Here is a 25,517-nt window from a genome sequence, read left to right on the forward strand (position 1 = left end):
ATTCAAACGAAACGATCGTCTATTATAATTTTAATTTTCATTTCCCTAGACGCACTTATTATGCCAAAAATCCAAATTGAAGTTAAGCTCTGGATAGTAGCGATAGAAATTTCAACAAAATTTTTCTCAAGTGAAATTTAATTTAATTTAAGTAAAACAGATATTCTTTGATGTGAATAAAAACGTATCCTTTATTTAATTTTTCGAAAGAATTTTTTGAATTAAACCTAAAAGTTTTCATTAAAAAAAGAAATAAAATAAAACAACGAATATTTTTCTTGGTCTACAAGAGAAAAGGAGAGAGCCGGTGCACACTGCTTAGGTTAGTAATCATGAATGCGAGTCTCGAATTTGGCCTCCGAATTTTGTACACGTAATAAAACGCGACGCGATTCTCCTGCTCGTTAAATGAATTTCTAATATCAGCTGGAAACACTTTCGATACGATGTCGCGATATAATCAACTGCATTGCGGCAACTGATTACGCAACTAATTAGAACGGGCGGGTTTCTTACAGATCACGGCCTAATCGGTCCATTTCATCCAATAGGAAGTCGACGTCCGCTTCCGTTACCGCGGCACTCGAGATAATATTTCTGAAGAAATTGGGTCGTCGATCGTCCGGCTGGTAGCCGACCATCAGTGTTCCAGATTGCATCATTCGGCCTTTCAAAATGGGGCAAATCTGTGAACAGATATTTTTCTTCTGCTTTCTCGGTACATTAAGGACATGTAGAAATATTATTATTATTGATAAAAATAATTCTAATGAAATATAGGATAATCAGAAAATTGTAAAGTTGAAATATTCAAAGCTAACAATTTAAGTTTGTAAATAGAGAATTAGAGATCTGAAATGTTAATTGGGGTTTAACTAAACTATAATCAGAATGAAAAAATAATGCCCGTTATAATATTTAGTAAGTTGAAGAGAAATTACAATAAAATATGCGTAAAACTCTGCAATATAGTAATTCGAATACGATGGAATAGAGTTAGAAAAATTTGTAAGTTCTCAAAAGATGTTTTTAGTCTCACATCTCCAAGGATCTTGATCCTCTCCTGAGTATGTGGCATGTTCCGAACGCGTATTGGAAGATACCAGAAGCAAACGTTCACCATTTCAGGTTCCAGTATCAAATAATATTTATCAGGCATCTGTTTGATCCGCCTGACCATGTACTCTGAGAGTTCCATCAGCCGGTCCATGTGTTTCTCAAATCCTTCTGTACCCTGTACGTCAAACCGAATTTGCCCAACTTTATCATACAAATTAAATATCCTTCTAAACTGAATTATATTCTTTGACCATTCATTCCATTTACTCTCTGAAATTTATTTTACGAAGTACGTCAGGATAATCTCTTCTAAATTTGAATAACTTTTGTCTACGTTCTCCATTTGTTGAAACGTTTGTTCGATTGCTACGTCCATTTACCTTGGCTCGCCATTGCAACCAGAGCTTGAAGATGTCATTATGACGTCCGCATTGAATCACCTTATCACCGGTGTCGTACTTCACGTCGTACAGTTTGTCTGTCATGAACAAATACTCTGCGGACATTTGGTTGCAGCTAATCAGCAATCCCTGCAACATAAAGACATAAAGAACATCGCGAAAAGAGGAGAGAAACCATCGTCTCTCCTGTTGTTTACCAGTTCTCGTTTGTTTTTTTTCAGTTCATTCATGGAACTTGCACAATGAGCGTTTCGAAGCGCGTTCGAGAAAGTTTCTAATTGACAGGCGCGACAAGAAACAAACACGGAGAGACGGGTCCCGGTCGATATGAGAATTCAACTCATGCGCAGGAAGAGGGAAACTGAGGGATATTGAATTTACAAAATGGCGACTGGTACTCCGCCACCCTACCAGCCACCATTGTACACCCATGATCCTGCGATTCTACGCGTCTCGCATCCTAAAAGTTAATTGAAAGCTTGCCGTTAAACATCCGCCTCTCGTGATTCGCAGTTAATCTGACTTTATAGGATGAGAAGAGAATTGCAGTAAGAGAGACAATAAAGAATACAGGAAAATGAAAAATGACTGAAAATCCATTGAAAATTCATTGAGAATTGTTGATGAGTTCTATAAATTTAATAAATCGTCAGAACCTAAAGAAATAGATATTTAGAACGTTGAATTTCTCTGACGATTGTTGCCACCTTTAAATCCACAGTTAGTCACAATTAAAATGCATATAATTGCAGACTAATTACATAGACTATTTGTATTAACAGCATACACACGCAATAGGAGGAAATTATACACGTTTGATATGAGAAAATTCAATTTTTCCAAGAATAGGTGCCTAATATGCGAATTAGTAGAAACGGACTGCACCTGGTCAGACGCACGGTTATTTCATACATAAAACTGTCTGTATTTGCATTATGTACATATAATAGCATAAAATTATAGACGGTCGACATTGAAAAGCTTCACTTTTTCAAGAGTAAACGAATAACACGCGAGTAAGTAAAAACTGACTGTACTTGATCAAACACGCGTATATTTCATATGTACATATTCCTCGTGGATTTTTCTCGTTTCTGGGCTATAAAAGGGAAAAAGCATAAAGCGAGAGAATGATCATTTAACCGTGTAACATATAGTGACATACAAGAGAAAATTAAAAATTGATATTCATGTACATGATTATTACTGTTATACGTGGCAGTCATTATCAATCACAATTCTATTCCGTAGAACTATACTATCTGCAATTATCCTTTTATTCACCGTATGTCAAGTGAAAACATTCATAACAGTTTCGATTATCATTCATATTGAAATAATTCGTGATCCTGATTTGTCTATTGCAAGTTGCAACAATTTTTAAACCCGGGGTTGTTCGAACTGATTTTTCACGCTCGTGCAAGGATAACGATAAGGACGAAGAAGGAAAAGGTTCGGTAGAATTTCCCTCGAAACGTTCCTCGGCAGCCGGCGCACGGAATTTTAATATCCGAAGGGGAAGTTCTGAGTTAGCAATAACCACGCAAGCGCGGGGAGAGAGGGATAAACCCCCGGGCAAACCGTCGCGGTACGGCCGGCAACATATGTTATCTCTTAGTTTAATTAAATTCCTGCAGTGCTGCGTTCCGACGCGTACGTCTAGCCCCACGGAATGCAACTACTGTTGTGTCATCACCCTTCCAGGAGACCGGAATTTTGCTCGGTCCACGACCTCGAGCTGTCGATTTGCTCAACATGATGTATATCCACGTGTATGAGACACGTCGCAAAGATGGATCATGATATAATTCTACGTACAGTAAGACGAATAATAGAATGAGTTTCGTTGACTTACGTCCTCCTTGAAGTGAATCGTCGAACACTGAAGCAACGCCCCCATGAGTTTGTGCGGGTTCCAGGTTACGGAGTCGGCTCTGTGAACATTGACATATTATGAAGAATATCTGGATAGAAATTGTTATTCAAATATCATTTGAATTATTATGAGAGTCTGAAGTTGAATGATATTATATGTAGATACTAGTTAGAGAATTTTGGGTATCTGAAAGCAGAAAGAAAATAATTCTTCATTTGAAAAAAGATATTGTGATAATGAGTATATGAATTGTTTGGAATATTGAGTAATTCTACAAATAGAAAAGTATAGAAGCGTGATGATATATCGCAAACACTACTTTTTAAAATTTATCTCAAAAGTTATTGTACTATTATTATTTGTGAAAGTAAATCATTCTTTTCTTGAGAATTGAACAGTAATCATGTCCCTACCGAAATTGAGAAATTTATAAAAAGTAGAATTGATCATCTTAGTTTCTGAGAAATTCGTATATAGAAACTAAGATCTATAGTATATCTTCTCGAGAAATTGTGAAAGTATTTAATATGTTAAAAATAGGATTGTGATTCGGATTTGGGTTTAATAACAGGAGATAATGAATTGAAAAATGTGAGTGGAACAGATTTTATCTGTAATCTAACGAAAAGAGTGACGTCAATATGGCTGAGAAAGGCGAAGGAGCTCAGCTGGTCGTCAAACGGTTATCCACTCCCGAAGGGACCAATAGGGGATAAAATATGAGTTATTTTCCCTCTTGCTTCGTGGGGGTCCATCAATTCGAGAGAAGAGCTATTAATATAGCCACGGGATTGGATTTAACCCTCTGCTCCTAAGAGACACACCCTTGCGGTAAAAATTCCTAACCCTTCTTAATCCTTGCCGCGGCGAAACGCGAGAACCTGTATACTACATGACACTAATTTGCGATGCACTCGAAACGTTCAACAAGTGTCGCTTACTTTCCCATTAAAATAATCCACTGTCCTTTTAATATGCATCAGATAGGTTGTACATGATTTCTTAACGACGTAATCTCTTAATCAGAGCTTTTTGTAATTAAAAAATTAGAAATTAATACGGTTAAATTTTTAATCCTTGTAATTTGGTCTTTACAAATTTAAATACGATGTCATTTATTTTTAAGATAAATAAAACAGCACAACAAGGGATTTATTGTATAAAAAGATTATTGCAGTATAAAGTGTTGGAATTTGACAATAATCTACTGAAAATCTCTATGAGTAATATAGAACTTTAATAAAATTTTAAATATTTTTAGTTTATTGTAAAAAGAAATTAAGATATTATATGAATATAAATATGAAATACATTAAAATTACGTTAATTGAATGTCAAACGATTTTTCGATATTCGATTATCGTTTTGTAGAATAAAAAGAACGTAGCCTTGATAGTACTAGATATTCTAAATGATAGTCATCCGTATCGTACTCATATTCCACAATAATAATTCGGAACGTGTAGCTTTTCGCTTATGCAATCAGCATCAGTTAACTCGGTTCAAGTAGAATCAGATGTACACGTGCAGACGAGCACGGTACGGTCTGCTTCATGACAAACGTTATCGACACTTGGCAAGTGACACATATATCGCGAAACTGTCCCTACTGTCTGTTGACTGTGCTGTGGATGATGTGAGAGTACTAGAGACGGCCAGGGAAAGAGATTCGTGTCGACGACAGGCGTTTGCCATTAGTCACTCTTCTGCATCCTCTTCAACGTACGAGTTTATCGTACTGTTGTATCACCAACATTTTCGACAGCATTTTCTCCCATTCGACGTTTCGTATTCATAAAGCTTACGATCATATATAAAGCTTGCAGTGCATATATTTGCTTTGATATTTTATTGTATAATTAATGTGTGATTTAATTAACCGAGAAATTATAATTTTATAGAGCATAGTTTCATTTTAGGGAATCGATGGAAAGTTTCCCAGGTGTTTTGATTTTCCATTAGTTAAAAAGATATCGCTAAGAGTGTGCATAATGTCTGTACATAAAGCTCGAGTGATTAATGCGATTCGCAACTGGGGCTGGCGCGTGCAGCACCCCTCCGTTCACTCTTAAATTCGTCTTAGGTGCCAACTCCAAAAGCCGCGCAATATATATTACGAGGGTTGCTAATTACCCCCCCCCCCCCGCCCCCACCAGAAAGTAGGCGAGGAAAGCAGCTACTTTTCAACTGGAACTGTCAAATTCATTATGCGTTGAGAAAGAAGGATTGATACAAGAGGAACAAGATTCATCTAATGTTAACGCTTATCCATTTTTTGTATCCATTCATATTCAAATGCAAAAAAGTAGTATGGCTTTTCCATCACTTTATTATTTGTGTACGAACATGCCTAGTAATTAGACTGTGTGCGTTTATCCATTTATAATTTAAAACTCAGAAATACATAAAATGCACACGATACGCAAAATGTATGAAATATCTAAAGTATGATACTCGTTACGAACAAACCTCTGCTTAGTTCCCGTTCCATTAATTACATTCACAAAGATATGATTTTGCGCAATAACTTTAATGCCTGCGTGCATATCAATTTAATTATTTTTCATTGCAAGAACAAATTTTGCGAGCTTAATTATTTATCTTCTCTTTATATTGCCTCTTTTATCATTATGTTAAATTGACACTGAGGGATAAATTGACTTGGAAAAATTCATATTATGAACGAGGAACTAGTTCCACCAAAATAAGAATAACTTGCAACGATTGCCGGACGAGATCGCAATAATCGCGCTCCAGAGAATCGAGAATTCTCGGTACAATTCAGGGAAGTGTATATGAAAGAAAAATACACATGAAAGCAGCTGAGCTTAGCCGAGTATGCGACAAATCTGTTGAATCCAGCGAGAGAAGGACGCGAACTATCAGATTCACTTCCGCCTGCAAACCTTGCTCTCTTCCCCAGAATCTTTTATGCGTAATCATTCCTGACTTTGTCGCGACGGTGGAATCACGATTTCCCTTTTTCTCTATTTCTCTCTCTCTCCCTCTCTCCCTCTCTCTTTCTCTGTGTCGCTCCTTTTCAAGGGTCTGCACTGTACTGTTCGAGGGAGAACCAACGATAGTTGAGGAGGAGAAGAGAGGGGCGACAGAGAAGACAGACAACGAGAGAATGAGGGAAGATGTTCCCTTTGTACGAGTTTAATCCAGCATTGTCGAGGCACGGTCTTTTATTTCAGGCCCGCGGAAGGCACGGTACGATGCGGCGGCGTGTCGATATATAAAGAGGAGAGTTCTGTTCTGCAAATGCGCTCCAGGGAACTGATCCAGCTGTTGCTCGTCCTTCGGACTTTTCGTTTGCCATTTTAATCAAGACTTTCACAGGAAGGAAGTCCTGGGGTACAGTCTGTACCAGCAGCAACACAGCAATGAGAGTGGAGGATTTTACTCGCGTTTACTCTACATAACGTGTGTTTCGCTTTATTTAGCTTTGTTATACATTATCGTGGAATCGGTCAATATTTAATCTTGTAAGTTCTGAATTACGTATCATATTTCCTTTACTGCGATTTTCAGATTTGATTTGATACTTGAATAATATTTTCGATGTTTGCATGCTATTACTGTATAATCTATGTATCACTAAGATATAAATACATATGGCAATACCGACAAGTAACAATTCGAAAATATAATTTTGATAATTCGTATGAATTTTGTTTTCGCCCCTTTTTTCACTTATGTAAAACGTATAAAAATATTGCCATGAAATATTGTAAAAATTAATCATGAAAGTAAACGAAATAATTTGTATCAGCTTAAAAACAAAGAAAAAAAATATGCGCACGATAAAATTTCATTTTTTGTATAGCGATGTTTAATAAGCTTCAATCGAATTCGAAGAACATTTAATTCATGATAATTTTGATGCGAATTACTACAAAGAAACCTCAGGACATAAAGGGTTAAAGCTTCGTGCCACGGAAATTTGTAACAAAAACATACTGTAAAATTAGAATAATAATTTACTTCTGCGTGAAAAGGATAGATATATAGTAACTATTGTTCACAATAGTAAACTTCCTTCATAACATGTGATATTAACATTCTCTGTGTAGAGAAAAATTCCGAATGAATGCCACGATGCAGAAGAACAAATGACGATACTCGAAATTGCTCGAAACCGGCGACTTTTTGCGTGAAAATGATTTTCCTGGCAGGCCTCGTGCCACTTTTTTTCGGGTCACGGACTGTCTGGCGTTGAATGAAGGGAGCAGATGCGGCCGGATGCAAATCGTGGATTAATCTCGCCAACCCCATCTGAGCTACCCCCGAATCGGCCTATCCCTGACCCCCAATTGCAGCGCGAGGGGTCGGACATCGCTCGCCTCTGTGAATCTATATGCGAAAGTTCGCATGTGTCGAGGACAGGAGTCACTCCTTTCTGTCGCCCCTCGATTCTACGGATTACGACACTGTACAGAAATAGCCGGCAGGTATCTTCTTTCTCGCGTCGATTAATTTATCCTAATTTTTAGCCAGAGAATCTTGTTATAGATTTTTCATATTTCACAAATTCCTTTAATTGTTTCGCGGTTAATGAAAGAATGCCAAGATAAGTTTTAGAAAGATTTCTGGCAATAACAATTGCCGGGTTTTTATGTATTTTTATGAACAACTTAACCCTGCGGCATTTCTTGAATTTTTATTCATATTTCGATATTTCAATTTCATTATTAGCATAAAATTGAATTCTTTTTACTTGAGAAATTGTTTAGTAGTAAGAAAACATAACTGAGTGAAAAAAGAGCCGAGGAACGCAGAGGATTGAAAATGCAAAGCTGTGCATGAATATATAAAATATTCAAAGTATATATATTTGTTAATAATATATATTAGATGAAACAAAATTATTTAAACTTCATTTTTAGCTATGCTCTCAAAAATATGCGAAATTGTATAAATATCCGCAATGTGGAATAATTATAACATTTCTCATTGATATCAATTTACGAATGGGACTATTTTACTTAAAAAATCCTATTTAAGCTACATTTTTCTAAATTTCAGAATATACTATAGTTCGTATTATTGTAGTCTTGCAGTCATTATTAAAAGAAATTATCCTATTCCCGTGCAAAGTGATTTTTCTAAGGTTTAAGATGTCTTATTCTCATCTCGAATACATTGAAAAAGCTTTATCGATTTTATCTTCCGTGCACGCGTGTGCGTATGCTTTCTTTCTGAGTGACTCCATCAAACTAAGCCTCAATAAACTACATATAAAGTACGTGGATTAAGCCGCCCCTCTATAGAACACGCGTGGAGGTGTTTCTGGTTGATCGAAAAGAGGCGAGTCAAGAAAGTTGGATCAATTTAAGGATGAAATTACGTCACGTTTTTTTTTTGTAAAAAAATAACACAAATAAAATATTTTGTTCTTTTCACTCACCGTTCGATTCCTGTCATTCGGGGATGTCTGTATTTCCTTGAAAGAAGCAGTCCACCACCCCAAGCCGCCTAAAAAGGGAATATTTCGTGAAGACTTTGTAAACGTTGACTCTTAAAGCCCAGATTTTCCGAATTTTCCCTCAATTTAACCCATCGAAACTGGCCGTCGACTACGTGACGCTTCTCACATCTATTATTTACGTTAAGACTCTTACGCGTTTGGCATTTATCGTTCGAACGCTAAACCGATTTGAATAAGCTGTCTGGCTAAGTGAAAATCTCTCTCGTCCCATTCTAGCTGCGAAACACTTTCATCTTCGGTTTTGTTCATTACATTAGTCGAACAAATATATTTTTTAATTTTACACGCGCGATACACGGGAAACGATCGATCGTTCTTACAATTTACAACGACTTTAATATTCTGCCTATTCTTGAGCCATTTTCTCTCATCGATAAAATTATTGTTGGCGATTATTACAAAAAATACACATAATGACCTAATTTGTATAAAATATTCACAGTATAATAATCGTTATATTTAAGAGATAAAACTAATTTCATCGACTAGGTCCGACTTCTTTGATTGCGTTCATAAACATATCAATTTGTACAAATATCTAATTATTATAATTATTGGTAGAATTAATTGATTTCACTCACGTCGATGTGTAGCCAGAGCTTGTGTCTCTGGCAAATATCAGCGATTTCTGGAATAGGATCGAATGCTCCGATGACGGTCGTTCCTGCAGTAGCGTTCACGAAGAAGGGGATATGTCCTCTAGCCTTGCGTTCCAGAATCAATTCTTCCAACTTCGATGGGATCATGCGTCCTCGATCATCGCTGGGAACCATCACACAGTTGTCCGTTCCCAGTCCGCAGACAGAGGCGCATGATTTCACCGAATAGTGGCACTGTGCGACAAATTAAGCACACCTCAAATTTTTATTTCTAGCTGGGTTATATGGCGGTTATAATTTTACTATGAAATCATAAATAAAATTTCTCTAAAAGCAATTTTCTTATACGATTATTATTAATCAAAGAATTCTCTAAAAGTAAATTCATTGCAAAGGATTTCTTTCTAAGCTAACAAATTTGTAGAAATTCTATCTTAGAAGATTTTAACTTCCACTGTTAATTGATAAAAAATAGATAAATAGAAAAATTCATACATCTTGAGGAAGATGAGTCGCGATTAAGATTCTTTTATAGAATTGTGAATTAAAGAATTCTTAAAGAAGAAAGCAAGATGTATTCTAACAATCAAAGATATAGAAATTGAAAAAGATACGAAGATACATCGGTTTATACAAGAATAAAGTTTGATTTATCGCGGAGCTTATAGAAAATGTTATAAATAGAATTAGGCGTACCTGGTCAGACGTAAACATAACTAGCTGTCCCCCGATAGCAGCGAGGCCTCGTTCCTTGTAAGCGGGAAACATTTTGTGTCTAGCAGCGAGAAAAGCATAAAGATTGCTGATGGAACCTCCTGGTGCAAGGATAGAATCACCACCGTTCCAACCAATGAGCTCCCTCATTTTCTGAAGCACCACGTGCTCCATCAAAATGAACACCGGCGCAATTTCGTAGGTGAACATGTTCGTGTTGGCTGTCGCTGTCAGCCATTCACCAGCCATCGAGACGATATCAAGACCGCAGGATAATTGATTGAAGAAATGAGGATGACCTGAAAAAAATCGCAAAATAAAAAATGGAATTATTACTTTAGTTCACATTTTTTAATATTGGAAGTATAGACCTATGCCACTATATTCTGTACAGTTAAATGTACCATACGTAGATGATTATAATTAGAATTGTATAATGAAAAGAAATAGGTATGCGTATATATTAATAGTTATATAATATATAACTCTAAGTAAAGTATAGTTTGAATATTTTATTATATATTTTAGAGCATTTCGTGCATTTCGGGCATCTTTACATTTTCTATAAATGCATAAACATCCGTAATATGTTGACTATTCTTTAATCTTAATAAAAATCAATATTAACTTTGCCAAAGAATTTGCGTTTTTAGTAATTGCAAACATAAAAAATCGTTTGACGGATATAGTAGTTGCAGTGTTAACGATCGAACAATGGTATTGAAATACTTGAAACAAATGCCTATGTTAAATTCACGAAATAATCCTTTCGCCACGGAAGGAGGCATTCAAATTAATCGTTTCCACCAAGAATCAGGGTGACGTTCTAATTCCTTTGAAATCGTGATTGTTTGAAGACGGCGTCTAATGGCGGGGTAATTAATAACACCGACGTGGCACGTGGCCAAAAATTATATTGCCAACGTTCGTAACGCCAAACAGCGAGGTCGGACGTTAAAGACACGCGAATAGAAAGCGAGAAGAGAGAGAGAGAGAGAGAGAGAGCTTTAAGCTACTGGCTGAGTACGTTGTCATCCGCTCTGCTGAACATCGCGCCAGGATCAGGGTTAATGCTTCTGTTCGATGGGAGTCTGCCTTCTGATGCGACTGGGGGAACAAGTGCTCGGATTCTACTGTTTCTTATACGCGAGGTACCCTGCTGTATCAAGTTAGATTTTTGTATTTCGTTTCCTTTGGTAATCAATAATTTTATTTCGAATCAGTCTGTTAGTTTTATTTATATTTATTTAAAAAATAAATGATTTTAACAAATATAAATTCGAAGATATTACACTTGTAAGATATTGCAAGATTAATATATAGATAATGTGGAAGTATAATAATGCTGATACAGAATTACGTTTACGCTAAATCGGGGAATTCTGTAGCTCAACCATATTATGATTACTGGATTCCATTCTACAAATGTTAAGGCTGCTTTCATACCTAGGACACATGTGGAAATGTTTCGATATAAATGACAATTTGCTTAAATTCAAGATGAACCGAGAAAACGCTAGAATTCGGTAAGTAGATACGGAACGTTTGTGATTAGAGATGGAGTAAAGAGGATATATGAGCCACCAGCTTTTGTTATATACCAGCATTGGTGTCTATTAATGATATTTACACTATAAGAAGTACTTTAAACGAATTTAGAATTATTACTAAGTTATCCACAAGAAATAATGGAGAAAGATAATAATTTAGGAGTAACAAGTAACTAACACTTTATTATAATATTTTATAATTATATTATTTATTATAATATTTAAACACATTGTCTTTTGTTAATTTTGATTCTTAGATATTTCCTATTTTTTTTCTATTTGTTTCATTCTTGTTAAAAATAAATTATGTTTATATGCGTAAGTATTACTATTCAACCAACCTAAATGAGTTTGACTTATTCTTATTAACTCCTAATTCTGTAATTATAAAACAGATTACGGAGTAAACAATAAATTAGAAGATTTTTATTTATTTATATAAAGTAAATCCTTTATTTAGTCATGGATATCATTTTTCCGCAAAATTTATGTTTCCGTGATGCAGGATTTTCTTCCACCCTTGAAACCTATATCCTATCATTCTCTAAAATAAGGTAGATCCCTTGATCCCGAGAATTGATGGATTCACTCCATTGAATATCCGGCCACGAAAAGACTTTCTCCCCCGAGTGTACGATAACCTTCACAACCTTTGATAACCAATGAGCATAGTCGGAAAGCTTTCTGCGTGAAACCTCCAGAGTCGCGTTATGTTTTTCCGAAAATTCTGCTCCCTCGATATTAAGACTAAAGACGCGAATGAGTATTTCGAGGGTGGCGCCTAGACATTTTAATCTCACGGTATTACGTAGTGATTGACGTATGACGCCAGTCTATCGAGGGCTAAGTGCTCCCCTTGGCACATCTGTAACTGTAACTTCAGTACTTTTCTAGCGCGAAGTCGAGATCATGATTTCCCTCACAAATTTTCGCAATCTTCAAGAATATTTTATGAAAGTTTTGGAATAACAATTCGTGAAATTAGTGAATAATGAATTTCTATAATTTTAATAATTTTAATTTTAATTTTCTATTTTTGTTTCCTTAATTTGAGTTATTCCATCCTTCGATATTTTAACTTAGTTAAAGAAATAAAATCAAATTCTTGAAACTCTAACGAATAATTACGATCTCTAGTCATTCGGTCGTTTTTTACTTATCTCGAATTATTTCGCCTTCAGTATATCCAAAAAAGAATCTCAAAGAATTTCCAATGAAAAAAATCAGCAATGATCGAAATATCCACAAGCGCTTATCGCAATTTTTCTCCCTATATGGCAAACTAAATTTAGTAGATCCACCAGTGAAACATCGAAATCTCCGGAATCACGAGCGTATATCTCGACATAAGAGTCTCCACCCCAAAAATGCGATATCGGGCAGCGGTATCTGAGCCGTTTGTCGCAGTGTTATTCGCAATTATCTTGGTCCGTGGATCGTGGCACGCGTCCGGTTCTGGGGTGTGCAACAAGACTTCTCCCTTTCTCTGTCTCTCCCCCGATTTTTCCAAGAGCATCGAGCTCCAGCGGTTCAGCCAAGGGTGGTGGAGGGTCGATGGTCCGAGGAACCCGCATTTTGCGCGTCACACGCGTCGCTGCGCGACTAGATTGTTTGCAGAGGCTCTCAAACTGACGTATGATACAAGAAAAACAAACTATTTCGACCAACTGGCGAGACAGGTTGATGTAAATCATGCGAATCGCCAGCGTAACTATTCCGTGGCAAGCTTGCGTTATCTTCTGGGACAAATTGAGAAAGTTTTAACTATTACATCAGTGCAATTGCTTGTAGATTGAACGTGGAAAATGAATTCAGAGCAGAAGTGGGGGATGATTAAGTGAACCTAGTTAAACTTTCTATTGGCAAGAGAGGAATGTTGTAAAAGTGAAGTTGGACGTATTAGATTGCGTTTCTTAAGAGAGTGTTACAGATCATTAATATAAAATCTATGTAATCAATAATATATGAATTATTTTGTTTCGTTATTCTTTGTAAGTGGATTAGGTAAATTTATCTCACCACCATTAAGCTAAAGCTTTCATCGATTTATCAGAAAATTCCGATATTTTTTTAGTACACTCATAATATCAGTTTTCTCACCATTATTGTTATTAATTGATGCAATTATAGTCAACCTTTATCCAATACGATATTATTCACTGTAATTGAAATAAGTGCCGTTTCTATAATATTCGTCAAAATATAACATTAAAAGATTTTAATATTTTGGTGTAATATTTTAAACGTTCCAGAAATGAATGCAACAACGATTAAACATTCATGATGGGTAGTGAGCGTTTTGTTTGCATAGTTTATAGGAAGATACGAAAAACAAACGCACGAGAGTGCAACGTGCGGATCGAGATAAACCAGAAAGGTTTGCCGTATTATGTAGATTTAAGGGTATGTTAATTTTGCTGTGAGCTGCAGGGATTTTCGAACCGTATCCCCTTAGACTCATTTTCATTGCCACGAAGTAATAGCAAAATAGACGCTGCCCCCTTAAAACTAATGGACGGTGATTTTCTTTTTGTTGCGATCCTTTACACTCTCGCGTAAATCGAATTTCTATATCAATTTTGTGTTACAAACATTATAGTTTATTTATAACGAAATATTGAAGAAGGTAATAAAATAAAGAAGAATATACTGTCATCTTTTCATGGCAATCTGTTAGCATTCCTTTTCCTTCTATTTTGTTAAAACATATTTATAACAGGTTTGCGTTACTTGCTTTCTCACGATTTCTGGGTTTCTCATATCAATTTCATTATATTCCTACTTTTTTTCTTTGTTAAACATTGTTTTATTCGTAAAAAAGATATTTAAAAAAGTAGTAAAACAAAGAACATTACAAAATAAATTTTTCATATTTTCTACTTATTTTGTTAAAGAATATTTGTCACAGATTTATACTGATTAATTTCTCGTAATTTGTGGAGTTGATATAGAAGGACATAAATAGACTGGTATTTGTACGTCCGATACGATAGATTCTGCGATTTGTTCCTTTCACTAGGTTGCTCTTACGAGCAATTACAACGTCGGAGGGTATCACTTTCCGACTAATTTGCTCTCTTTTCCCGCGTGGAAAAGAAAAACGGAACAAATTTTAACGTGGAGAACCTGCTCGATGCAGACCTCGGTAATATATTACAGGGCTTAGGATTTGTATGAAGAGAAGTGTGTAACCCTGGCTAAACGCTAATACCGTGCAATCAATCATATCACTAGAAAGAAAACCATTTCGAATGTGGTCTTGAGCTCAGACTTATGTAACGGCACAAGAAAACGTCTTATGCGAATAGCATTATTCACCTTTCGATGGAGAAACTCCATAATTTCATTTCTTTTACGTAGCTTTTACGTAACTTTTAACTCCACAATTTCATTTATCTTCATACACTACATATTTAACCAATTTTAAATATATAATCTTTATGAATTAAATATTCAACAGATTTTAAAAATAATTAAAGCCCAAATCTTTTAAGAACCATAATTTACACAGACAATAGGAACTCTAAAATTTAAATCAATTTCAATGATCAATCAAATTAAATTAAAAAGAAAAGGAGCATCGTTTATGAGAATTTCCATTTGTCTTTGTAGGCATGATATTTGAACAGTTATGATTTTGGGTGCAGGAATTCCATTCTTCTCGCCTTCTACCGAATGGATGACGTAACAACTTCTGCGTTCCATGACGAAACGATTTCTACATTCCACGGCCGGCTATCGATGCCAATTTAAATTCCAATGGGTGTAGGCGATGCTTTCGTGCCGAAAGTTCACGAAGGGTTCAAACTATGAGCGATCCCGTAGCTACCCCCGCTTGCTCGCCCCTATTTACTATTTCCCTCGACCCCAGCGAGGGAAAATCGTGTAGAAATGGCTCTTAATTACACCGATCCTATTGAATTCACCACCCTGCGCAGTGGTGCCACGTGCGCTAACGCTACAACCGTGTTTTTCGATGGGCACAGTTTGTATTGTTCTTCCCTCCCCCCCCTTTTTTTGGTTATCCGTACTCGAATTCCAATAGCTTTTTGCAGAAAAAACCATCGTAACTTCGATCCACGTTGAGGGGAATTGGGACGAGAGTTCTCGATTGAAAATGGGCAACTTTTTTGTCTGTTAAGCCTTTCGCAGCCTCATAAAATGACGAAGAATTCAGGATGAACGATTTGGAAAATAATTATTCTTTTGTCTTCAAAATGTTCTATATTCCTGATATCAGATATAAGGAATATATATTTTCAATTTTCTATAGGAAATAAACGTTGATAACTGCAGTTAAGGTGTGAAATTCAAATAGATAATTTATACAACTTTATTCGATCTTAAATCAATTTTATATGTTTGTCTTCCTCAGACTACGCTGGTAAAGCGTAATTTTACCTTAAAAATATAATTGATAGGTTTATAATTCTGAAGAAAATTATTTCTCCATCTCTTTGTAATTATACCGAGTTTCACATTAGGATATCGAAATATTGTTGTTGCATGTAGATTGTGTTTTCTAGGTCGAAACAACTAGAGCGCCTATTTTATATATCGACGAAGAGCTTTATACAGGAAACATACAGGGTTTCTTTCCAGTGTCAGACCTTCGAAATTCTCAGTCTTCGTGATTGTATAGACATTCTATATGTCGACAATATGTCGTTGTTGATAAATACGAATCAATCACGAACGTCGAGACACCAGTTTCACCGCAATCAATCAAGATCTTCGTACGTATCTCGATATTAATCGATATTAATTTCCTCCTATCGTGAGATACACGATAGTGGAAATTTCAAGCTCAGCGATAATTTACATAAATTTGACTGATTTTACATAAATCTTTTTCTATGCATATAATATTTCATTTTTTAAATACATATTCAGCATCACATTCATTCTTAATATGAAGTTTTACTTGAGACTAGTTGATTATCGTAATATTAAAATTTATATTAATTCTGCGAAAATTCGTTCATAAACAATTTCCCTCCCTAAAACACTGTCTCCCTCTTAACAACCCTCAATATCTTTATTCTTTTTATGGTGTCATATTTCAAAAGACTATCATCGGCATTCTTATCATCCAACGCCCCAAAAAAGCATTTTCAACGTATCTACAATCAACCGATTCGATTGCAGAAGGGTGGATATTTTCTTTTTTTTCGCGGTTTCGATGACAGTCAGATCGCTACGAAGAGGGAATCTTTCGTGGAATATAATCTAATAAGGACTTTTTGTCGGCACGTATACATCGTGCACGCGTCCCTCTATACACAGGGGGTGGCTCGTCATTCACTCTGTCCACGATCCTTTCCATCGGCGTTTGCTACCAGACAAGCCTGATTTCTGGCCTAAGTTCTGTTTGCCCTCTTCCATTGTGCATTAGCATCTATTCAAGCTGGTAATCGAATCCTGCCGAGATAGCGAACTTTCGCGGGGGATTTGCGGTTGACTTTTGGCATTTCCTCCACCAAGAGACTCTATAGATTCGCCAAGCTACGACTAAATTAATACCTCAGTGCAAACTTCTACGACCGCACTAGTTGTTTTACGGAGTTGAAAATTTTCGATAAGAATCTTGAAATTAAAATTAGAGACAAATTTTGAATATTTTGATAGATAGAATTTTCAAGCCACGATTAGATTAACATTTCAGTGTAAAATTCTACGATCGCGTTAGTTGTAAATGTAAGAGGTAAACAATTTTCAGTGAGAACTTTAGTATTGAAATTTAATACAAAAATGAAATATTTTGATTTGTCCACTAAATTGCAGGGATTTTTAATTTTGTGGGAATAAATGGAATTTAATTTTGTAGGAATAATAGGATTAATATCCAACATTGATTATTTATTATCGTACAAATTTTTCACTTGATTCTTCCTTTACAATTAAAAGAAATGGAACCTTATACAACTCGAAACTGTATCACTGCTTTTCAGAGAAAAATAGCCAAGATAGTGCAGGGTGATAATACGGTTTTTTTATTTCAGTTAGCAGCAGCCCCTCGCTCATTTATCACGTGCACAAGGGCAACGTGTATATTTCGGGGGTTGTAGCCGACGGAAATGCAGGAAGTGTCTCTAGCCACCTTATCTCCGACCCCGAGAGCGCGTATGCTAAATTGAATATGAAATTACGTGGCTTATCGCCCCCCCGAATGCAAGCAAATGTGATAGCACAGTATTAAGTGATTTTCTACTAGTCATCATCTTCAATTTTCCTTGAGTTTTTCGTTTAGATAATTTTTATCCATGCTTAACAAACAAAGAAAAATCGTTTAACAATCTTCATTTTGATTCAATTCAGAATTTTTACTTTTAATTAATAATCAACGATTAAAACATAAAAAAAGTTATTTTTGTTGTTTCTAAGTAATAATCACGAGTTTGAATAGTCAACTTGTTGTACAGATTAACGTTAACTTACCGGTTTTAACTTGATACTTTAAGGTGGTGGAACAATCAATGAGAAGTTGCTGAAGAGTCAAACCAGAGTCGGGAATTTCGAGATCCAGGAGGCGCATCATTTCGGAAGGATGATGGAAATCGAGTACCTTCGCAGTCCTGTCATTCGTTGATTTGATGAAATCCAATAGAATATCCACTACCTTCATCAGGAATTCCTTGGTTGCTGGATAACCTTCGGCATTCTGCGGCAGGATATCTGAGAGCAACAAAATTGAGTATTGTAGTAATAGATGTCTAACCATTCTTTGGATTTCTACATTCTTGTCTATACAGAGATTCTGTAACATATTGTTTTCTTAGTATCTTCGAAATTAAAATTGTTTCTTCTAGGTATATATTGCAAATATTGAACTGACGAGATACATTCTACCTTTCACTGAATTTTATTCAGTGATAATTCTTTATTTAAATAACTAACTTTACAATCTCAGAGATATTATATATTTTCTCTCTGACTCTTACAATTCCAAGAGCGTTATAAGTATAATTCGTTATAAATGCTTGGAAATATATATAAATATATATTCGTTGAATATTCTTGTTAATATCGTAAATATAACATTAACATTCAGAATTGTAACATTTGAATGTTGCTATAAACACGATTCATCGAATTCTTATTCTTAATTGTATAATTTCGAGGATACCAAAAATGTTGTTAAATCATACAAGCTACGACACTGATCGAAGTAATTTGAATTTAATGAACCGTAGTGGTGGCTAATTGCCTACTGGCAACTCTCTAATTGTTATAATCAAGTGAAATCTCTTCTACGACAGCGACACTGATCGATTTGATTACCGTTTTATCGAGCGTCCGTCTTTTCCTTGGCGCTCCGTCGCACAGTGAGCCCGATCGCGATTTTAACGGACCAAAAATAGAACGCACTTCGTGCAAGTCCAATCAGTACCTTTACTCGTTCCAAAATTCGTTGAATTGAAGAAAAAGTTCAACGTTTCTTTAACGGCTCGTTATTATAATTCTAAATACAGGTTTTTCTTTTTTAGTAGGATTTTATATTTTTCTCATTAAATTCTAGACGTTATATTTTCAAATATGTAATGGAACTTTGGGATTAGCTCAATTCCTACCCGCGGCAGACATTTTTCTTCCTTAAATCTCATCGTGTTATTAAATAATTACAATTTTTGATATTACTACCAAGCGAGCGAGAACGGGCTGCTAAAATCGAACTAAGTGTAATTTGTACTACATACTGCATATTTGCAAAGTTTTTTTTGCAAATGTAATTGTTACGAGGATTTTGATATTAATATAACGTTATGATATTTTTCGTCCCTTGTTTTACTGGGTGTACCTATAAGGACGAATTATTTAATAAAGCGTACCTTCTTGATTACAATTCATGTTCTCTCGAAAAAATCCTTAAGTCGTAAGACAAGTTTAAAAAATGTAAGAACAGCACGAATGTTAAACGAATACTGCCCTACGTGCGTGAGATTAAAAAAATTATAGTTTGATTGTTCATATCTGTGCTCTCTTGACTTTGTTATCCACATATTTGTTAATTTATCGGGCAGACTACACAGACTTGAAACAGACGTTTATCTCTTACGCAGAGTACAATTTGTTGTCGGACCTTTGACCCGCTAGAATCGCGATCGGGCCCACTATGCGCCGTTTCCACCTACCGCCGGCTCTCCTTCGCAGAAAACGTCAATTATTAGAATGATTTCACCTCATCAAACAATTGAAAGTATAGACCTATATTGACACACTCTCACTTGTTTGGTGGGATGACACCATCTCACATCGTCATCATCTCTTCATCTTCTTCTTCTTATTCTTCTTCGTCTTCCTCTACGTGTCATACCAGTGACGAGTGACTTGTTTTGCTATTCAGGAACATTCATGCGATAGTCATTCATCGTACTACACGAAAATGCATATAATACAATTATGAGTACAGATACACTGAAAATATTTGTCTTCCAAAAATTTGTGACGTTGAATTTAAAGGAAGATGGAAGATGGATAAATTAAGAGATAGAATTTTATTGTGACTGAAATTTAAAATGTAAACTTTACCTCGATTAATTTGATTATTTTATGGCTCTGGTTTGACGCAGATAACAAAAACTATTTACAGTAGGACATTTCAATGTGCTCGTGGTAAATCCTTGGTAGATTGAACTGTCTTTTAGTCCCTGGGTAACCATAAAGCATCCTGTGGAATAAACCACCCTTCGTTTCCCATTGCATTAAGAAGATCCCATGGATAAACAGACCAGAAATTCGCTAGTATTTATGTTTTAAAGTCACTGTTTTTCTGTTATCTGAATAGAATGAAGGAATACTGAACTTCTTAATAGAAAAATCTTGCTTGAAAAGATGATCATTTCAACTCAAATTCAATATGCTTTATATTCCAAATTAATTAATACGAGTATATCGGTTCTCAAGTCATTTAAATTTGGAAAAATTGTCGTTCAAAAGTTACGTTAGTTAGATTTTACGATAAAGATGTATTCAGAAAGAGTAGTATAAAGCTATTCTAAAGGAGCAAGTGTATTTTTCAATAATCACGAGAACGATGAATGGGAATCGAATGGGAAAAGAAGGGAGCGTGGAACCTTATGGTGAATCGTTCTGAGCCCATGGTTAGACAAGAGAAATCCCTGGCTTCCAGAGGCTCTGCTTCAGCTAATCCAGCTCTATCAATCTAACGTCTGAAAAGACCGTCAAAGTCTCCTTTTTTCGAGTTTTACGGCGCTTCCGATAGAACTACTCATCAGACTCGAATGTTATTCAATCGATAGTGAAAACAATGTACACAGAGGAATAAAGTTAGTAATTACCGTTAAATCGTGCAAGAGACGGAGGCATCCAATCCATGCTGTTTCGATTGGCTGAATTACAGATTCTAGCTTGATCTACGTGGAACTCGTACGTCATTTGGCACCAGATGTACGGAACCCTCTATTCGTGGCTTTAATCAAAGCGCCTTCTAGGGGTTGTTACACGCGGCAATTAGTTCTGGCGATTTATAAGCAGGATTACGGGGTTAATTTATAGTAACGAGTCGGAAGAAACACGAGGCTACTTGAGTTCCCGATAAAATTTTTCTAGGCAATCAAAATTATAACAAAATTTCTGCAATAAAAAGATCTATAATTAACTTCTATCAAAATTTTAATAAGTTCGACGAATTGAAAATCGATTCAAGAGATTACAGTTACGTTTCTACAATAAATCTCTACTGTTATCTAGTATCAAAATCCTAAAATATGTCAACTAAAATCGACTCATTTTTTGACTAGAAAAATATTAACCGATCTTTTTTATTTTTTTTTTTTTTAGCTTGGAAGCTGCTCTTATCGGTATCTAGCACTTGGCAAAGTGTAAACAGATTCCCTACAACAAACCCTTCCGCCCTTTCTGTGGCGTGTAATCTGTCCTCAGCCACTCGTCGTCTATGAGCCTCTTCAAGCCAATTCTAAATCCGCTATTATTATGCACCCTTCCGAACCTCGCGAAATCAGGGCAATATTGTGACTCCCGGATTTCATTCTCGAAAAGCCAAAGCTGCTTCCACACACGAGGAGATGCTCCGAAACAACTTTAGAAACAATAATTTGCTTGGATTCGCAGTGACGCATGAAGACAGTAGTAGAATATTGGCCAGTAGATACGGAACGTATCTGGTCAGACATAGAGTAAATTGGATACGCGAGACACTAGCTTCTGTCGTGCAACAATCTGATTTTTGTTATCACTTTTCCAGCTATACGCTACGATATTGGCATGCATTATTGTAGTTTAACGTAAACAATTAAGGGAAAGTTTGAAAAGATACAATATACATGTAGGAGAAGCTAAGGTTATGGTTACATTAAAAGGAACACTTGTAGCTCATTCTATTAATTTCACATAAAATTTCTGAAGAACAGGGCATGCTGTGATATTGAAAAAGTTCTGAGAAAACATTTTAATAAAACTTACCCGAATATTTCAAGTTACAGTGCTCTCTAGAGAGCGAGTACGTGTTTTCGGAACTCATTAGTCTGGTCGGTGAGTGTGTCCGGGCGAAATTCTGAAATTTACAATAAATACCTGTACTTATTGAACTACATGAATATATATTTCGTAACATTCACTACAAAAATTACCGACATTTCTTAGAAAATCTAACGAAATCTGTTGATGAAAGAAATTGGTAATAGTAAAAGCTCATAGAAGGTACGGATGCATCCGTTCTCAGGCAACGATTACAAAAATTACTATCTTTCTTAAGGAAATATTGCTAAAAGGAACCAAAGAAACAGAATAAATGAACAGCTACCGTAACGATAAACGATCATAAAATGACGAGAACTAGAGACAGACACGATGAATGACATGAAACGAGATGGGAATGCCTTACATATAAGTATTCCTTGATCGCTGTGATTTTAGTGCCGATCATTTGCACATTGTCCATGTCTCTGCTTGTGCCCCTCGCCTCAGTCCCTACAACAATCAACAACAATGTCCGCTTCAGTGTTGAACTTTTCGAACAACACACTTTCGCGCTTTTTCGTATCTTTTCTATTATCCATAGCGAGAGCCTGACAGAAATTGCGCAACTGCGAAGCGAGAATTATTAAAAAATACGCCGAAAGAACATGGCAGGCCGAGCGACCAAAGAAACATGGACAGAGAGCATTGTCTGTTCTTTTTCGTTCTGATTTCTTTTTTTCTTTTCGTCTTGCATTTATTTGTCAGTGAACTTTTAACTTCAGGTTCTTTGAAATCGTATCGTTGCTCTCTGAACCGATCGACTGGTCCTTGGAGCGTGAGAAATGTAAGCGATAGATCATCCTCCAGAAATTAAAAACCACGGATCACTCTACTGAGAGAGAGTAATTCAAACGTGGCAAGAAACGATTACGTAAGGAGGAAGATAGTGCAAGCTAGTAGAGAATCGTGCAACTTTCATTCAGATTTTCCGTATGTATGGTATTTGGTGATATATGCCGGGGGAAAAATATAGCGGTATCCAGGCATGTAGAATTTTTATGTAGAATACAATTCTAACGAAATGTAGCATATTGCGATAAAATAGATAGAGTTAATAATATTAGAAGTACGTACGATGTATGTTTCTGTACGTGTAGATAATAAAATACAAAGTCTTCTAGAATGTACAAACTTTCTAGAATCAGGTATGGATTAAAGTCTTTTAGAAAATAAGATAATATTATACTATTCGAATTATTCGTCAGATTTTGAATAAATCCATCCACGGGATACATCACAATGACATTGAGAAGAACGAATGGAGCGAGAATGAGTTATGCGTGAAAGCGACATGTAATTCGAAACAAGAACCGAGAGGGTTTCAAAAAAACATTACCAAATTCCACAACAATCCCAAAAACATAATTCTTCCATTACCCCAATAGAAACCACCCTTGAAGAAATACAGTTCTATTTTCAAAACCCTCTCGAGTATCTTTAAACGACTAAAACTGAAGAAAGCGAAAATGATCAAGAAGAGAAACGGTTGCAACGAAACTCGTATTACCAAGGAAGTACTCACCGATTCCTTGCTATCTCCTCGTGGGATAGTTGGAGTACGAATACTTCGATCTCGCTCGCGCTCGCAAGGGGATGAAGCTGTTGTAAACGGTAGAGAAGGACTGGAGGATGGATCGACGATAGACTGGTGAAGCGACGACGGGCTTCGGGGTGGTTTCCAAGGGACTGCTTCCAGCCGAAAACGCCTGGACGACTCTCGAGCCTCGGCCTGACTCGGCCTGCCTCGAGTCTGCCTGACCCAGTTTCTCTCTCTCGTGCAACCCACGCAACTACCCCAGCTGGCGGGGGTTGTTTTCACGTGGGCGGAGCTCGAAACGTCGTCGTATGCACAGGGTTGAAAGGGACCCGCGTACGAGGGTGGTTACGTAGGCGTGCCGAACTCTAGCCAATCCCTGTTCGAACGTCATGCTGACGTCAGACAGTGGTATGACGTATCGTTCGTCGCTCTCCTTTATCTCTGTTTCCTCTCTAGCCTCGAAGGCAGATACGAGGACTCCACCGCGTGCGGTTTTCGCCACAGAGATGCCTGTGCACTGTCTCTGCTTTTATATGTTCACGAATGTACTCCAAATGTGGAACCGATAGGATCCAAGAGAGCTGCTTAGCCGCGAAATCTCCGGCACGCTTGCCCGTTAGCCGAGATACACGCTGGAGGGACAGTGTCGGAGGTACTCGAGCTTTTCGAGCAGGACTCCTCCACATCGTTTGAGCGCCACTCGTTATCGACAACGTGTGAAATTATTCAGCTAGCGAACAAAGGAATCACCTGTGAAAATCCTGCGAAATGTTATCGTGTGCCGGTAGGTTAAAATAAACCTCCGTTCTTTTCCTACTGTATCACCTAATATTGTTGAAGATATTTTTTTTAGTAACGCGTTGGAAGTACTTCTATATTAATTTGAAAATTTCTCTAGAAAGTAGGAAAAAATCTTCTGGGAAAACCCTCGTTAATTTGGGATTCTAGGAAAAGAAAGCCTTAAAATGGATTTAGAAATAAAATGTTTGTATAATATCATTATAATATGCATAATTGATTAATTTGCTATCCTAGAAGAAGAAACTCTTGAAACGGATCGAAAAAATGATTTACGATATAACAACTACACGGTCCTATAAATATTAATACGAATTGTATTGAACGCTTGGAATAGAAATTATATTCTGGAGTATCGGTGGATTCTTGGTCACGAGTATCCTGAGGAATTCAAATCATTCTCTGCTTAAAGAGATTGGAATCGTTGCCGATGAAGCTTCCTAAGAATTCACGGCGCGTCCGTGACTCGTTCGACTCCTACGTAGAATCTCCGATTCTTGACGTCGGATGTTTCAGCATCCAGCTGCGTTTCTTAGACAGAGAAGCAACGGTGCGACGCGAAAGAGACGCAAAAAATTTGATTGCCGATTTCTTTCGCGAAAAATGTCGCGACGCATGCGTCTCGTGGCTGGAGTTTTCGCCGCGCGAGGGTTGAGGACTTTCCGACCGAAAGGGGAAAGAGAGGAAACGAGGGATACACTTCGAGAGAATGACAAGCGGAGGAAGAGGAAGAAACGTAGAGGTTAGGCGAGGTTATAGGGAAGGGTAGGAAGGACAAAATGGACGGCAGCCAATCGGATGGCGGGACAAAATGGCCGACGGTGAATTTAATCAATACTTCCTCCGTCCTTCGTGAGAGGGTGGAGGACAGGACAAGACCCAGAAACTGCCAGGAACGTAACAATCCATCGTCGAGTGTACGTATTCGCATCATTGAGGTCGATACACTTAGTTCCTTGCCTCTATGTTCCTCAGACACCCGTTATATGTAC

General features: G+C 36.6%; 1 protein-coding gene across 1 annotated transcript; it reads right to left on the bottom strand.

Annotated features, from left to right (window-relative positions):
- Window positions 1-288: 288 nt before the first annotated feature.
- On the bottom strand, window positions 289-23,850 carry LOC117231596 (glutamate decarboxylase). Its single transcript, XM_033490177.1, has 11 exons — window positions 23,713-23,850; window positions 22,555-22,640; window positions 22,134-22,224; window positions 18,129-18,365; window positions 10,123-10,439; window positions 9,409-9,660; window positions 8,747-8,814; window positions 3,316-3,394; window positions 1,440-1,589; window positions 1,040-1,234; window positions 289-686 (listed from the first exon to the last, which is right to left on the bottom strand). The coding sequence occupies exons 2-11, from the start codon at window positions 22,609-22,611 to the stop codon at window positions 513-515; spliced, it is 1,620 nt and encodes a 539-aa protein (XP_033346068.1). The 5' UTR covers window positions 22,612-22,640; window positions 23,713-23,850; the 3' UTR covers window positions 289-512.
- Window positions 23,851-25,517: the final 1,667 nt, after the last annotated feature.

Source organism: Bombus vosnesenskii, unplaced genomic scaffold, assembly GCF_011952255.1.
Source record: "Bombus vosnesenskii isolate JDL3184/JDL3185 unplaced genomic scaffold, Bvos_JDL3184-5_v1.1 scf7180000013273, whole genome shotgun sequence".
Classification (NCBI taxonomy): domain Eukaryota; kingdom Metazoa; phylum Arthropoda; class Insecta; order Hymenoptera; family Apidae; genus Bombus; species Bombus vosnesenskii.